General features: G+C 37.6%; 1 protein-coding gene across 1 annotated transcript; it reads right to left on the minus strand.

The window, feature by feature from the left end:
- Positions 1–319: 319 nt before the first annotated feature.
- LOC109053270 (nuclear receptor ROR-beta-like) lies at positions 320–13,432 on the minus strand. The gene is made up of 10 exons (XM_042728931.1): positions 13,082–13,432; positions 7,750–7,835; positions 7,041–7,182; positions 6,342–6,791; positions 5,721–5,842; positions 5,324–5,456; positions 4,850–4,957; positions 4,395–4,505; positions 4,176–4,288; positions 320–3,339 (listed from the first exon to the last, which is right to left on the minus strand). Exons 1-10 carry the CDS (start codon positions 13,086–13,088, stop codon positions 3,178–3,180), a joined length of 1,434 nt encoding a protein of 477 aa, XP_042584865.1. The 5' UTR covers positions 13,089–13,432; the 3' UTR covers positions 320–3,177.
- Between the last annotated feature and the right edge of the window lie 2,440 nt (positions 13,433–15,872).

Below are 15,872 nucleotides of genomic sequence, written 5' to 3' on the forward strand. Positions count from 1 at the left end.
GAGCTTTGGTGATAACTAAGTGAATATTTAATTACTGCAATATTAATTTCTCACTAGAAATGACACTGAAAGTGTAACTTTGTTACAGTGTAAGTCTAAACAGTCCCTTTCGATCAATATAATGCTTCTTTGTTAAATAAAAGTATTACTTTAAAATAATAAGAAGAATCTAACTAAGCCCAATATATGGAACAGTAGACTATATTAATATAAATATTTATATTTATACTGTATTTTACTTTGAAATAAGTTCTAATGAAAAAAAAAATGTCATTTAAATTAAAAATAAATTTTCAGTAGCCACAAAACACACACAGTGTAAAGTAAAAAGACCTTTATTACATTCTGGAATCCATGTGTATAATCCTTATTGTACAATAATATCTTTAAATGTGTTTGTTTTATTCTCTGTATCCATAATACACCATAAATTATATTCATTAAAAATCTATAATATGATTTATTTGCTTAAAAATAAAGTTACAACTGAAACAACCACAGAAGGACCATGGCAAAAATTAGGACTCTTATAGGGGATTTTCTGCTTAAAAATGCTCTTTAAAAAAATAGGATTTGAATTCTTCAAGACAAAGGATGACACTACACGGGTGAGAAAATGTTACAGAAAAGGACAGAAATGAAGAAAGAAAATATCACAAAAATAAACAAACACAACACTAGATTTAAAGATTAAATCCATCCATTATATATATATCCTAATCTTTTTTTTTTTAAGCAAGTCAAACTGAAAAAAGTCTTCCAATAGCACTGATATAAAACATGGGTAAAATTCTGATACTTCTGCGGTTAACATTCACAAGAAAAGTTACCATACACAGTGATCAAGGTTTAAGGTCTTCTATTTGGTGCAAGGTGTCTTGCTAGGCTAACTGAAGAAGACATTTTAGGACAGAGAACCCAGCTATCTCCCTGAGTGACTGAGTGTAGATGTAAATGCACACTTCCAGAACTACCCTCAAGGACGGGGCGGACACTTGTGGCAGTTTGTAGGGTGGCGAATTACACTCCACAAAAATACATCATCTAAAACTCTTAAATGTTTTTTTTTTTCTTTTTTCAAAGTATTTGCACTTTGTTACAATCTTTCTCCACCTTCACACGTCAATTTAAGTTAGCTAATAGACAAGCGTAAAAAAAATAAAATGTAAAATACAGAACTTAGCAAGGGGGTGTTAAACGATCTGAGCTGGAGTGCTTTATGAAATCCAAGGAGATCCTTGGCTTGTGAGGGCTGTCAATACTAAAAATGGAAAGACTGACTATTGCACAGGCAGACATGTGATACTGTGTTAAACAACCAGAAAATGTGTATTATACCAACCATATAAAATCTTACAAGAAAATATAGACAGGCACTGTTCCAGCAGTGCAAAAATAAAACGTCAGGTGAGTTTGTTAAAATTAACTGTCAGGAAACTGGACATTGATACTAATCAATCATTTGAAACATCTTTCATACCCTGTAATCTTACAAAGCTGGGCACTAAAGGGTTTTGAAAAGCCCTCCTTTGGGCTTTAGTTTGTATTCCGGTTTCTGGGCCACTTATAAAACTCCCCTGAGACCAATCTGGACTTCCTGCCTCTGAAGAACGAAGGCTGCTTTCACACTGCAGACAGATAGTAGATTTTTCTCCTTCAGGTTTGAACCTCAAAGTTTCCGAACATAAACTAAACACAGTACTCCCTAACTCAGGGGGGTAGCTGATGGTTCCGTCAACCAATAGTTTGTGATATAATTAAACACAAAGGGAAAAAATAATCACACAGCAACACAACACTGATCCCCACATCAGACACAATGCAAAGCATGAGGTACAGCCTATGTATCCACTTATCCTCACAGCTGTAGAATCAGAAAAGTCTGAATGACGACATTTCTGTGGTGTCCTCATGACTTGACCGCGAGCTCAGGTTGTCTGTTGTCTCTAAAAATATAAGGTTCCTTCCATCCACTTCCTTCAGTGTTCTTTGCGTTCTCCCGAGGCCTTGCTCCCAGCAGCCGTACGAGTTGTTTGCTACACTTCAGAAAGTCTCATAGAGGCATTGTCTTTTCGCCATCTAATGTGAGGCGACAGCAAAGTCCTGCTCCTGCAAAGTCCTTTTTTGTGGAGTATTTAAGTGCCGTACAACTGCCTCTAAATCTAAAGCTTGTCACGCCAATTCCAACCCCAGCCCAGAATTCCACTCCTATGGTTGAGAAGTCTTTGAAAGGGCTTAAGAACATCCACTCCAAGGTGCAACTTTATATCTCTGCCTACATATGCTTTCTAAAGGCTGTTTATAAATATATTCTCAATGACATCTATCATTCTACATGCATGTGGTTTCCGATCAAATGAGGATATCAAAATATCATCAAATATCTTTACTTAAGTGGCATTTGCGTGGGAAAGGGTAACAAGGATGAGGTTTTTCGTTAGTTTAGTTGCATCGTTTAAATTTATATGGAAAAATTAAGAGCTCAAAAGACAACACACCATGTGCACATGTGGTCTGTGCAGTGTGCTGTGCGTTAGTGTTGAGTCTGTGAAAGTGAAGGTGCTCATGTGGCGTTTACAACCTCTGGTGTCTATGCATTGGTCCCTCTGAACAGTTTCGCATGTATTCAAAACTGTTCGTCTATAGAAACCAATCCTTAAGAGCTTGCTTTACATATGGGCCAGGAATTCATAATACATTCTGTCTTAATCCTGAGGCTTTGCCAAATGTCAGGTGGGTTACATTCATAGTTCTCTTCCTAAGAGTACCCGCAAAATGAGAAGGATCCACTTTTCAAGCACTTAATTTTTTAGGGAGATCTGAGCTCCAGGTTTAATCGAGTACTCTTTTTTTAATTAAATATACATAATTTGCTCTGTTTGAGTCATTACAAGTAGGTAGCATGAGTAATAGTAACCAGCACCTTAAATGACTGCTGACATTTAACAGCATCTTGTAAGAAAGCTGGGTCCTGTTCAAATAGAGGAGTGAATCACTCCATCGGGAGGGAGGATATAGATGGAGTCCTAAAGTGTATGTGCAAGATTGTCAGTGTGTTGCTGGTTTTTCTCAAACACACATCCATCTACCTCCTCCTATTTCCATTCCCTGTCTTTCTTTAACTGTCTCTTCCTCTCTCTGTCTCTCATCAGAGCCAATATGACTCTTCAATGACTGTTAGCCCTCAGTGGAGTCTGGGAAGGAGATCTCGCTGCAGAAAACCTCTCTGTAGAGAGCAGGGAAGTTGTAGGCCGTTTCTGGGTGAAGCAGGTGGAAAAACTCCAGCTTATCAATATGGAGGTTGCAAATAGACTTCATCATGGGCAACTTGGACACCATCTATTGACACAACAGAAAAAGAAAATATTGTTTGACATGACTGATCAAATTATTAAATGTTCAAATGTATGTTCTTGTAGTGAAAAGTTAATGTATTTTATTGAATTTTAGGGAAATCAATACAATAAACAATAAAAAGCTGCATTAATTTGATTTAAAATACAGTTATAACAGTAATATTGTTAACGGTGATATTAAACAAAGTTCAAAAGAACAGCATGTATTTAAAACAGAAATCTTCTGTATCTTTATAAATGACTTTACTGTCACTTTTGATCAATTTCATGCATCTTTGTAGAATAATAGTATTAATTTGTTTTCAAAACTTACTGACCCCAAACATTTGAAGAGAAATGTGTAACAATTATTTATAATAATAAAAAATATGTGCAGCTATTGGTTAATTTGTGTGAATGACACTCTCATTTGCACAAAATTACATTTATATCTAAATTCAATTTCACCATAAAAAGACTGCAAATGACATCTGGGTTTGATTTAAAAAGTAAATAAGTTCTGACACATTACATCTATTATTAAAATATTCATAATAAAATGAAGCAGTCTCCATTATTCTCTGATAAACAGGACTCTTGAGTGGGTGAACTCTTGTAGCACAGATCTGTCACTAATAGTCATTGTTGCTCAGTTTTTAGAATTCACACAGTACATAAAAACATAATGTCAAATTGATTAAGTGTGTGTGCATAAAAATCAGAACAGCATAAATATATTTATTAATCGCATGTGTTTATTTTGACAGTCCTGATTTTCTCATATTTAACAGCTATGAGAGTGTGAACTTATCACTCATTCTTTCAATTTTTTCCCAGTACCTTTGCCAGTTTCTCCTCAGGGGCACCACTTTTATGAAGACAGTGTTGCAATGCAACATAGACCTTCTCCTGAAGTTTCTGCACCTTCTGAGCATCTGTTAACCAAGGACGGTCTGTGAAATAAATAAGTGGATGCGTTAGCTCTAATGTCTGGCTATATGTCCTTTGGAGACACTGTTAGTTCAAGATTACTTTAAACTAATGTTATAGTAAAACTACCTGGAGACAGGAGCACAGTGGCAGTAAAAAGAGCCATCTCCTCTTCAGACAGCTGCAGCCGACTCAGGGTTTTAGCCATCTCGAACACAGCACCCACCAGATCATCACAACCTACATACAGGAAAAGCACAGAAAACATTTGAAATACAATAGAGCAAGAGCTGTAAAATTTCACAACATTGTCATGTGCCCAACAAAACAAGAAAAGGTAAACAGATGGGAACCCAGCCAACTTTAGCAATCATTCAATTGACCTAGAAAGGTTTTAATTGACCTGTTTTCCATTTAAATAGATGTTTGTTTAGTTCCATATACAGAGTAACTGTGACTTAATCATATGATTTTACAGCACTTGGTGTACCATTGCTCAAGTTAATTGCATACAAGTACTCAACATGCCCTTTGAAATGCCACAGGGGGCTAAATTATGTGAAAGGTCTAGGGACGAGACTCACCGAGAGCTTTAAAGAGCTGAGGGCTTGCGAACTTTCCATCGAACAACAGTGTGTTGTTGATGGGGTTGTAGGCCCGACACATTCGGATCAACAGCACGTCCAGGCAGCCTGGATGGGCAGTGCCACATAGAAGATGGACAAAGGAAAGGCAGGATGAGGGAGGAAATAGGCAAATGAATGGAATACACAGGAATCCATACATACAGGAGAAAAAAAAAAAATCGGTATAAGACACACCACACAATGCACAAAGGGAGGACACAAGCGGGGGAAATGGGTGAGAGAAAATGACAAAAGAGCCATTGTCAGAACACAGTTGAGAAGCAAAAAATACATACGGTCTGAACTCAAATATACAACTATCATACCGTAAATAAATACACTGTATTAAAATGGTTAACCAGAAATATAAACTGGGCACTTGATTGTATTTATTGCAGGTATTTACTAATGAGGACAACAGTTGATGCTGACCTGCTTTGAGAAGGATAATCTGGTCATTTTGACACAAATCCATGAATCCGGAGATGCGTTTGGCAAACTCCACCACATACTGGATGGCATTCGTGATGTACACAGCACACTGCTGCCACATCATCTCTGTGGACTAGGATGAAGAAATGTATGTTAGACTCTTCCACCCATATTCTGATTTTCTGCAATTATGATGTGCATTTGACGTACTTTTTAATGTATTTTTAATTAGCCTCTTAAAAATTAGAACATGAACGATTGTATTCTGTGTGATTCATTAAAATTGAGTGTAAGGTTGGCCAATTGCTTGGATCACATCATACTTATGGTACATGCTGTTACACCCTGTGGTATTAAAAAGTATTATGCATCCCTTTGCCAGTTTTGTTACAGATACCTTGTTTTGGTAGACACGTATCTCCTCAGGTGTGTAGAGGGTCCAAGCAAATCTTTTCAATTCTTCTGTGCTGTACTGACTTGTCTCAATGTGGGATTTTACCACATTCTGTGTAATCCGTTCTAAAAAATATGACCACACACAACATCACAAAGTTTGTATAGACTATGGAAACATGTCACAGTGTGATGCATGGCAGATATTAGTTTGTTTTTTAAATTTAGCGGTACCATTCGATACTGGATGTGTAATAATAAATTCTCATTTTCAAATCGCTCACTTAAGGTTAATATTTAAAAACACTATTAATTTCATAAACACTGTTAAATGTAATCTTTATCATTTAAACCAATTGCTTTTTGTTTTTTTATTTTTAATTAATTTTATGAAAATAGTATAATACAACATTTATTTAAATACACCAAAATAAACAATTTTAATGTAATCTTTTGAATTTAAATTAATTGATTTCACCCTTGGTGAGCATAAAAGACTCATTAAAAAAAAAAAAAAAAAAAAACACCTTTATCAACTTCAATTGTTTGAACGGTAGTGCATATTGGTGCATATATATTATATGTATATAATATGCATACATTCCCATTACCAAAGTATACTAACCGATTTCCATCAAGGAACAGCCTTCAGGTGGGTTAAGTAATGAGCGAGTGTAAAGTCCCGTCTCATGCAGGGTCTGGTACTCGTGTTTGATGTGTGTCATGTCACTAAACTCCTGTCTGTTTGGCTCAGGAGAACTCTGGGAGGACGAACTGCTCCCACTGCTTCCTCCCAGCAGCTCTAGGCTGCAGTAGTCAGCAGCTTCCTCCGGAGTGAGCGGCAGATCAAAGAGAAGACCGTCTGGTAGCATGGTTATATCATCCAGGTCACTAAGTGTGGTGCTGGAGCCCCGACTGTAGGCCCGGCCGTGGCTCCTGCCGTTCTCCCCGACCTCATCACCAGCATGACCAGGTACACCGTTGCCCCCTGCCCTCTCCTGAGACTGCTGGTGCTTCTGAACCTCAGCATAGAGGCTGTCGCGCTGCTTTTTTGACATGCGTCCAAACTTCACCGCTGCAGAGAAAAGGAGGGTGTGGAAAGAAATACGAACGTTAGATTTGATTGTTGCTAAGAACTCAAAAAAACAAGCGGGCCAACATTATACCATATTATTTATTCAGATCAAAACTGAAAATATTTTCATGCCTGGCTATGTCTCTTTGAAGTCTTTATATCCACACAGAGACTACAGCTGCATTTAACAGGACTCAATGAGATTCCATTTCCAGTAGGAAATGCGCTCTTGCGTAAGATTAGACTCACCATCGCGGCTCATGCCTAACGCCAGACACTTCTGCAGGCGGCAGTGCTGACAGCGGTTGCGATTGGTTCGGTCAATAAGGCAGTTCCTCTGCCTGGAGCAGGAGTACATCGCATTGTTCTGCTGACTTCGGCGGAAGAAGCCTGATGAATGAAAAAGGGGAAAAAAGAAAACAGAGGTCAAGAAGAGGCTTTATTTCCATTTCCTCTGTGTTCATAAATCAAGGTTAAATCTTGAATTAACTCTAAAACCTCATAGTAAAACTCTAGCTGTATGGGTTCGGCCACCAGTGCAATTATATGATCATTTATCAATTCCATTTGCAATCCATGATGGTTCAAAAACATGGTTGAGTAATGTGGTTCAATACAAATAGCATTTTCCAGCAGAGAGTCTGAAATGTTAGATCAGATCTGGCACACATTGTGTGTCCTGTGGTCAAATACAAGCTGACTGAGATTTCTGACTCGTCAGAAAGCCGATCAGATAAAGGGGTTGTATTGTTTACCGTTTCAGGGAACAGTCTGAAGACGTCATCAGGGTGTAACTACAAGGTACTCTAACTTTCTTGCAAGTCTTGTATACTTTAATAGTATTTATTCTAGTTTTTTATCTGAAGCAGAGGGAACATTCTGGGGAAAACATTTTGACAGAAACTTTAAACCGTAAGCATAAATGATGACTTGATCGATTGAAAGGGTGCTCACTTACCTTGCAGCCCTCACAAGTGATCACCCCATAGTGGATGCCCGATGACTTGTCCCCGCAAATCTTGCACGGGATTACTTCGATTTGTGCTAAGAGAGGGAGAAATGTTTGAAACATTAGCTAGAGTTGGACAGACTTATCCCATACACAGCCCATAGAAAAAAGTCCTGATTCAAAGCACAAAGCATTGAAGGCCATCCGCTATCTACTTTACAGCTCTAATGCAAGCTATGGCGGCGTTATTTGCTTGACCCATTGATCTTTGAGCAATCGTTCAATGACATAAAAGAAATATAGGCCGGTACAGAGCCCGAAGGTCTGGTCTGACTCTCACAGGGATGTGGAAACTTGGCTAGTGTCATATTCCTTTAACAGTAACAATACACAGCTAATGCATAAAGAGAGGGGTTAAGCGCTATAGCTCATATTCAAAGACTTTATGTTTTGACCCACTCAGGGTGACATAATAACACAATCCCTGGACCACAGAATCAAAAACAGCTTTATAAACAAACCTCGCTCTCTGCTTGGCACAGTTGCGCTGGAACTAAGCGGATTGTGATGCTCTGTATGGGAATTATAAACAGCTGCAGGTTGAATAGAACCTTTGAGCGCAAAGAATTCCTTAGAACCAAACAACAGTATATACACTTACATTTGCACAAGTAAGTCCTCTATATCCAAATAAAACAAGCTGTTATTTTCAATAAACTGTTTATTCAAGTAGAAGGACTATCATTGAATTGTGTTTTTTTTCTGAGAGGCCTATGGTTCAGAAGTTCCCCTATTACAGATGACTCAAATGGCACAGGATGGATCCCAATAAAGGTTATTACCAGGGAACACTGTCCTCTCAGGTGATCTGGATGTAGGAAATGTCATTATTATGTTTTGTGCAATGACACAATATCTTAGGTAACGGCTAATGTGTCGTGACAGGGAACCGGCCATCCAGAGATAATGACATGAGGACTCACACTTGGGCCTGAATGCTCGTTGATGTGTGCATCACATTTGAGCAATCGAGTCTGAGAGCGAGGGGAGGGAGTGGGGGCTGAGGGAACAAGAGACACGTCTGCTTTATGTTTCCAGAAGCTACGTTGACACACAATCTGCTAAAGCACTTTTCAAAGCATTGAGAAAGAAAATAAAATGTATTCCATAATGCAATATGTCAGTGAAATTACTAAATGGAACATATTCGGTCTTTTTTGCTCGCTGTCTTTCCTTCTATCCCATTCTGAGCCCCTGGCCCCCACCCTCCCTGTGTTATATAACTGCTGTCTGGCTACATTCCACGAACACACTCATTCAGAGGAGATCACCCTAGCAACGCAGTGACGAGCATTCCTTCATCCCGCCCCTCCCACTTTCCCATTGGCTCGTGACAGCGTGGCTTTGATTCTGACTCGTCCGCTCACATGCCACTCACCTGCGTAGCACGGTCAGGCTATGTGGCTGAGCTGTTCTACTGACACACTTTCCAACTGAGCCGAGGGAGGCGCTTGTGCGGTAGCCTCGCAATCACTGTAATCTGATTAAATTTTTTTTTTTTCTTTTTTTTTTCTTTCCTAGCATGTTTAAGGTGGAACCACAAAAATCAAAGACCATTATATCATCAGGAAAACTTTCGTTTCAGACAAACCCAAGGCCTCTGTAAGCAATGCTGAATTACTTTTTTTTTTTATCAAAGACATATGATCAAGAGGTGCATTTTATATAATGCATGGGAGTGATATATGACTTTTGCACATTTAGAATATCTACAGTACACTCATTAAAGGCTCAGTAACTTACACTTGCCCTCAACATGTGGCAGCCTGTCAAGAATTTAAGCACAGTCCCAGCTGTCTCGTAGCGCTCACATAAATCTATTTTTAAGTTATGACTGCGGTGCATGGTTGGAGGTTGAATTTTATAAAGCCTTGGTTTTACCATGCTATGAATCAGATATGTAGCTATACACACACACATTCATTCACCTTTTATCAGTTTAATAAGTTAACACATCTTTTAAAAGCTGTTATTAATAACATATCAAGCCAATCTCCCACAAACACTCAGTCAAATCAAAGTATAGCAAACCGCTGTTTTTTGATTAACCGATTCGAGCACTGCTGTAGAAGCCTGAGGCAAACGCAGTCAGATAGCTGAAAACTAATTAAGAGGAGATTTATTAGAGTGCTATGTTTATCGGGCAAGCTGGGGTTAGTAATCTAGCTCTTCTTATCTCCTCTCTCTCTAGGCCACTCTATGTCAGTTAGTCAGTCCATCAAACACCAGTCAGCAGTTTCATAGAGCGATGCTGGGAAAAACCCAACACACATTCAGAGACTTTGCCCTTTTATCTCACATAATCAAACAACTTTGTTCAGCAACGTCCAAAGGTCCCATTTAGCCTGTACCTTGCATTTGCATTGCACAGTGTATAACTAACCTAACTTGTGTAATTTGATTTGTGTGTGACATTCAGTTTTTGAGTTTGCTCTGTGTCCTCACCAGCAGGTTTGCTTTGAACTCACACAAACAGGGTTCAGTTTGCATCCGCTTACTTGTACTTGAGATTTCTAAGAAGTTTGTGGCCAGCTGTAATGATATTTCCTCTCCCACATCACTTAAAAGTGACCTACCTATACTAAGTAAACTGAGATGGTGGAATGACACCACAAGACTCTCTTTAAATATGTAAAGAGGATTGAGTAATTCTTTGGTATAAGTAACAACACCAAGTTGAAAAACATGAGCTGATAGGGAGTGCAAGGTGACTATTGATGGGCATTAATTATCTTGATGCCTTTTTTGTTATTAGGAAATAATAAAAGTCTCTATAAATACAGGCATTTTTCACATCTTTTTGGTTTTATATATTGAATATATAAGAAAAAAGTGAATAAAGTTGTATAAAAATTAGTGCTGTCAAAAAATTAATCGCATCCAAAATAAAAGTTTATTTGCATAATATATGCGTGTGTTCTGTGTATATTTATTATGTATATATAAATACACACATACAGCATATATTTCGAAAATAATTACAGTATATTTATATAATTTATATTATAAATAAATATAAATATTTAATATATAAACAACCTATTTTTCAGAAATAAATAAATGCATGTATTTATTTATATATACATAATAAATGTACACATGCACACAGCACACATACATATATTATGTAAACAAAACTTTTATTTTGGATGCGATTAATCATTTGACAGCAATAATAAAAATACTAAAACATACTAAAAAGAATATTGTTTGGTCATCATTATTACCATTAACAATGAGACAATGAGAAGGAAAAATGTTTAAAAAAAAAGTGAGAGATAAGCTTCACATTACAAAAAGGCTGGGTTTTTATTCAATATCTATTAACTAAAAAACCATGAGAACACATCTTAGTTGTGCAACAATTATGATAAATTTATTGTTAAGAATTACTCTGAAAAAAAAAACAAAAAAACTTAAGATCTTGAATTGTTGTTGAAAAAGAAGGTTTGAATGCCTCAAAGTTCAAGCGGCTGGTCACATTCTACCACTGCCCGGGCTTAAGTTGTGGTTTACATGAATGGAAACTTCATGGGCAGGTGTCAAAGTGCCACTGCATAAAGCTGCTCAGCATTCATTTATAGACTACTCATTGCTTAAGTCTTTAAAGCCATGGTGGCTTACAGTCTACTCTACAGCTCTCAGCATACATAAGAGTGCCTTTCCTCAGGATCATGGACAAAGTCAGAAAAAATATATTGAATATCCAATGCTCATTTAATTACATTTTTTCAACAACCGTGCTTTACCACACATTGTCAGTTCTACTGTTACTGTAGTCTGTTTAGCACATTCAATGAATTTCAGTGATAAAACTCTTACAAAAGTCTGCAACAAGCGTAAATATAGCAACTAACTGAAATATATAACATTATGATGATATAATCAGTTAATATAACTGAAATGAAAGGTAACTAAGCTTGACTGAGCACATGTTGTTACGCCTTTGCACCAAAGGAGGCGCAGTTCCTTCATACGGCATTTTAGGTTTAACGTCCCTTTGCCATCACGCTGTTGTGCTGAGATTCAGCACTGAGTTAATCAGTCTCAGCATGGCCGATGCCAATATTAAAATACGATGCCAATGAGGAAAACATTAAACCGATCTTAAAACTGACCAATTCTCTTCCTGATCTATCAGTGTTGTAATATACCATGTAATTCTCAATGACAGAAGTAGGTCAATGGAGCAGATAGACTCTGTCACACCGGCGGCCATGCTGAGACTGAAAAACAACAACACGCAGAGCGCAGCAGATACACCCCACTCCCTGTGCACCAACAGCTCACACAGCCTACTGACACGCTGAGAGTCTCCCCTCAACTTATCGATAAGCTTTATCACGATAAAGACACAAACATTCAGCGGAGCTAAAATTCAACATGGCGGTTAAGGGCTTATACATGCGTGACCAAAGGCATATCAACTTTACTCACGACCATAATGCAGTATTTGAACTTTCCATGAAGTAAACAAAGTTCAAATCACAGCACCCAGTGATTATAAAATTTTAAGCATTTTTAAACATGTTGTTTGATTCTTACGTAATGGGTTTGGCTTAGTGGCAGTTAAAAGTAACTACAGTGATAGGAGTGTTGCCAAATATTGAATGTTTTTTCTCCAAAATAAGCATACAATGCAGAAAAGAGTTTAATTTTAACTTGCTGCAAAGTAGCCTACGTCATTTCAATAATTATATCCCTTTAAAAATAGTTAAAATGTTTCACATATACATACAACTAGCCATCTATCTTAAATCTCTCATGCGCACACCTTTTGGCTAAAGTGTGTATTTACATGCGCGACTATCTGACAAAACATAAACCAATCATATTTATAAGAGACTTTATGGTGGACACATTAGAAAAAAAATCCAAAATTGACTTACAAAAACCGGACATGGCAACTCATGAGACGTTTCCTACATGACACTCATCGCTTCCCTTTCACGCTTGCAAGCGAAGAAACAAAACAGATCTAGGCTATATAAAGTTTATCATTTCCGTGTAGCTACTGGTTATTTTCTGTATATGTCTGAGTGGCGAAAAGCTACCAAAGCAGAACGAAACATAACATGTTACAAACAACCAAACCACTGCAGATTATCTGAGCGATATTTTGCGCGCTTGCGCGTGCTTTACTTTGGTTAAGACTTTTGCGCAGTTCCTGCAACATCAAAGCAAACCCAATCACGATTACCGCTGTCAAAATGAGAGTTTTCTTTTAATTATTAGACAACATTTATTTTGTTTATATAAATGCATTTTTGTTTTAACTTACCTCTCATTTTGATGCTATATTATCTGCGAACGATAATATAACTCCAGTACATTTGATCAGCGCCGAAAGTTAAACTCAGGTAAAAATTTTGAAACTCCAAAACAGAGCGACTGCAAGAAAAATAACTTCTAACCCTCGTAAGTTATTGCACAGCCTACTTGCTCTTCTCATCCGTTTGTTCAGAGTAAATTCCGCTTCATCACAGGCTTTTCCCCCTGTCGCACTGTCAGCTATGCAATAAAATGATGCCCTCTTCTCTTTCCCTCTCTCTCTCTCTCTCTCTCTCTCTTTCTGCGTCTGTGCTTCTCTGTAGACTAACCTACTTTCAGCGCGTGGACTCTCACATGATCTCGCTCCACCGGCCCGCCTCGTGCCCCAGGCAGCGGCGCGCGCACTCGCACTCGGCCACGCGCTTTAAGGAGGATCAGTGTGCCAGAGCTCGAGCGCGCGTGGGAAAGTGTGGCAGTGTGTCACCACAACAGTATCGTGGGAATCTCTCGCGGGCTCGCGGTTCCTCCGGCTGCGATTGTTTGCGAATACAGCACAGCGCCCGTTGAAAAAAAATCACAGCATTCTTTTCCTTCCTCTTAAAACCAAACGGGCTTGCCTGCTACTGAGGCTCTTTCAACACAGTTTTTCCTAGTGATAAATATGAAGTAATTCAAAACAAAGTGAAAAAGGTCAGAGAAAGTGTAGATCTGTAGATTCAGTTTTAATGGGTTTAAAACAGACCAACCCAGCCCATTTAAAACGGCAGATACATCTACGTAACTATTATTGTGTGCGTTTAGGTGGTTTTGATTAAATGAGACATTAAATGCATGTACCATAGCTTTACAATATTTTTAGCAAGTCTGCACACATATTTATACTGTAGGGGTTGTGGATATTTTTCAGTTAGGCCTATGCGTGGACTGTAGGCTATACCAGGTCAGCCAAATGGTAGCCCACTGAAATCAAAACTATTAATCAATTACATTTATTCTTTTAGCATCCAGTTTTTTTCAAAGAAACATACAAACAGAGGTGGGTAGAGTAGCCAAAAACTTCTATAAAAATGTAATTATTTCTCAAGTAAAAGTAACAATCCTAACAGTTACTTGAGTAAGAGTAAAAAAGTATCCAATGAAAAATCGACTCAAGTAGAGAGTTACTAGTTACTTTGGATATATATATATATATATGACTCAAGTAGAGAGTTACTAGTTACTTTGGATAATCGACTCAAGTAGAGAGTTACTAGTTACTTTGGATATATATGTGTATATATTTATTAGACCACTATTTTTTTTCTTACCAGCTAAAAATGGTTTTAATCAGTTATTTCTATCTTTTGCTGTAGTGTGTCAGTAGGAAATTTATATTTACATTTATAAACATTCATTTTCCCATTAATTAATAATCCACTTCAGATTTTTGTCTGACTACAGCCAGTGCTCCACACAGAGATCTGATCTGATCATCATCAGTCTGTCTGGAATGACATGAAGAAACAGAACAAACTGAGACAGACTAAATCTAGAAGAACTGTGGCAATGTCTCCAGGATGCTAGACCTACCTGCAAAGCTACCTGCAAAACTATGTGCAAGTGCATCTAGCGCAACAGCTGCTTTAAACGCAAAAGATGCTTACACCAAATGTTGATTTAACATTTTTGACAGCATCCTCATTTTGCAGCATTTTTACACAAGTGCCTAAAACATTTAACAGTACTGTAGCTTTGCAAGTAGCTTTCTTGAAGCATCTTGAAGACGTCTGTCTTGGTTGAGTCTATTTCAGTTTCTTCATGTCTCTCCAGACAGACTGATGATGATCAGATCAGATCTATGTGTGGAGCACTGGCTGTTGTCAGACGAAAATTTCACAGGATTTTTACAATTAATGGCAAAATGAATGTTTGGAAATGTAAACTGATATTTCCTACTAAAACACTACAGCAAAAGATACAAATAACTGACTTAAAACCATTTTTAGCTGATGAAATTACTATTGTTCTAATCATTTTGGCCATCATAAATCAGCGTCTGAAATTAACTGATTTCCACAGGCCCATTTCTTAATTTCTTCCTTGAGGGCAATTTTATTGGATATTGCATTCATAATCGCAACAGAAACGTGTGTGGCTGGTTATAATGCTCAACGCTGCAAACCACGCTCAAAAAAGTATTTGATGCAATGTTATTAAACAAATCTTCTATAAATGAAATGCCGCGATCGACACTTTTCATTCATTTTACTCTACACGTTTCACTTGACAGTCGATCTATCTTACCGCTACAGTAGCCAATATTAACGTTAATTGAATAAAATCGAGTGTATACGTGTGAAATCATTCACAGACAGCACACACGGTGTTAAACTAATAAAGATCCTCATTGCATGCCGACAGTATAATTTGCAGATTTGGCTTCAGTTGACTGTAGATCTTAATGTTCTCCGTGTTCTCAAATGAGAAACCGCTTTAGACAATTCTCTATGTGCAGGGAACTGAACAAATCATTCAAAGTAATTCGCGAACCAATTCAGACCACACTGCAGGCTTGTTTGTTCAAGGCCTTGAACAGAATCGACTCAAAAGAGTGATTCATTTGCGAATGGGGCATCGTTCAGCGCGCTTGGAATAAACCAATGTTATGTAGGCTACAGAATTGTACAAAAAAATAAAAAATAAATAAAAAGTAGCGAGAGGAACACCGCTCACTGTAACGAAGTAAAAGTACCGTTTTTTCGTTAGAGATGTTCCTTCTCAAGTTAAAGTATTTTAAATATACTCTTAAAATTAATTTTTTT

Source organism: Cyprinus carpio, chromosome B8 (genome assembly GCF_018340385.1).
Source record: "Cyprinus carpio isolate SPL01 chromosome B8, ASM1834038v1, whole genome shotgun sequence".
In the NCBI taxonomy this organism is placed as follows: domain Eukaryota; kingdom Metazoa; phylum Chordata; class Actinopteri; order Cypriniformes; family Cyprinidae; genus Cyprinus; species Cyprinus carpio.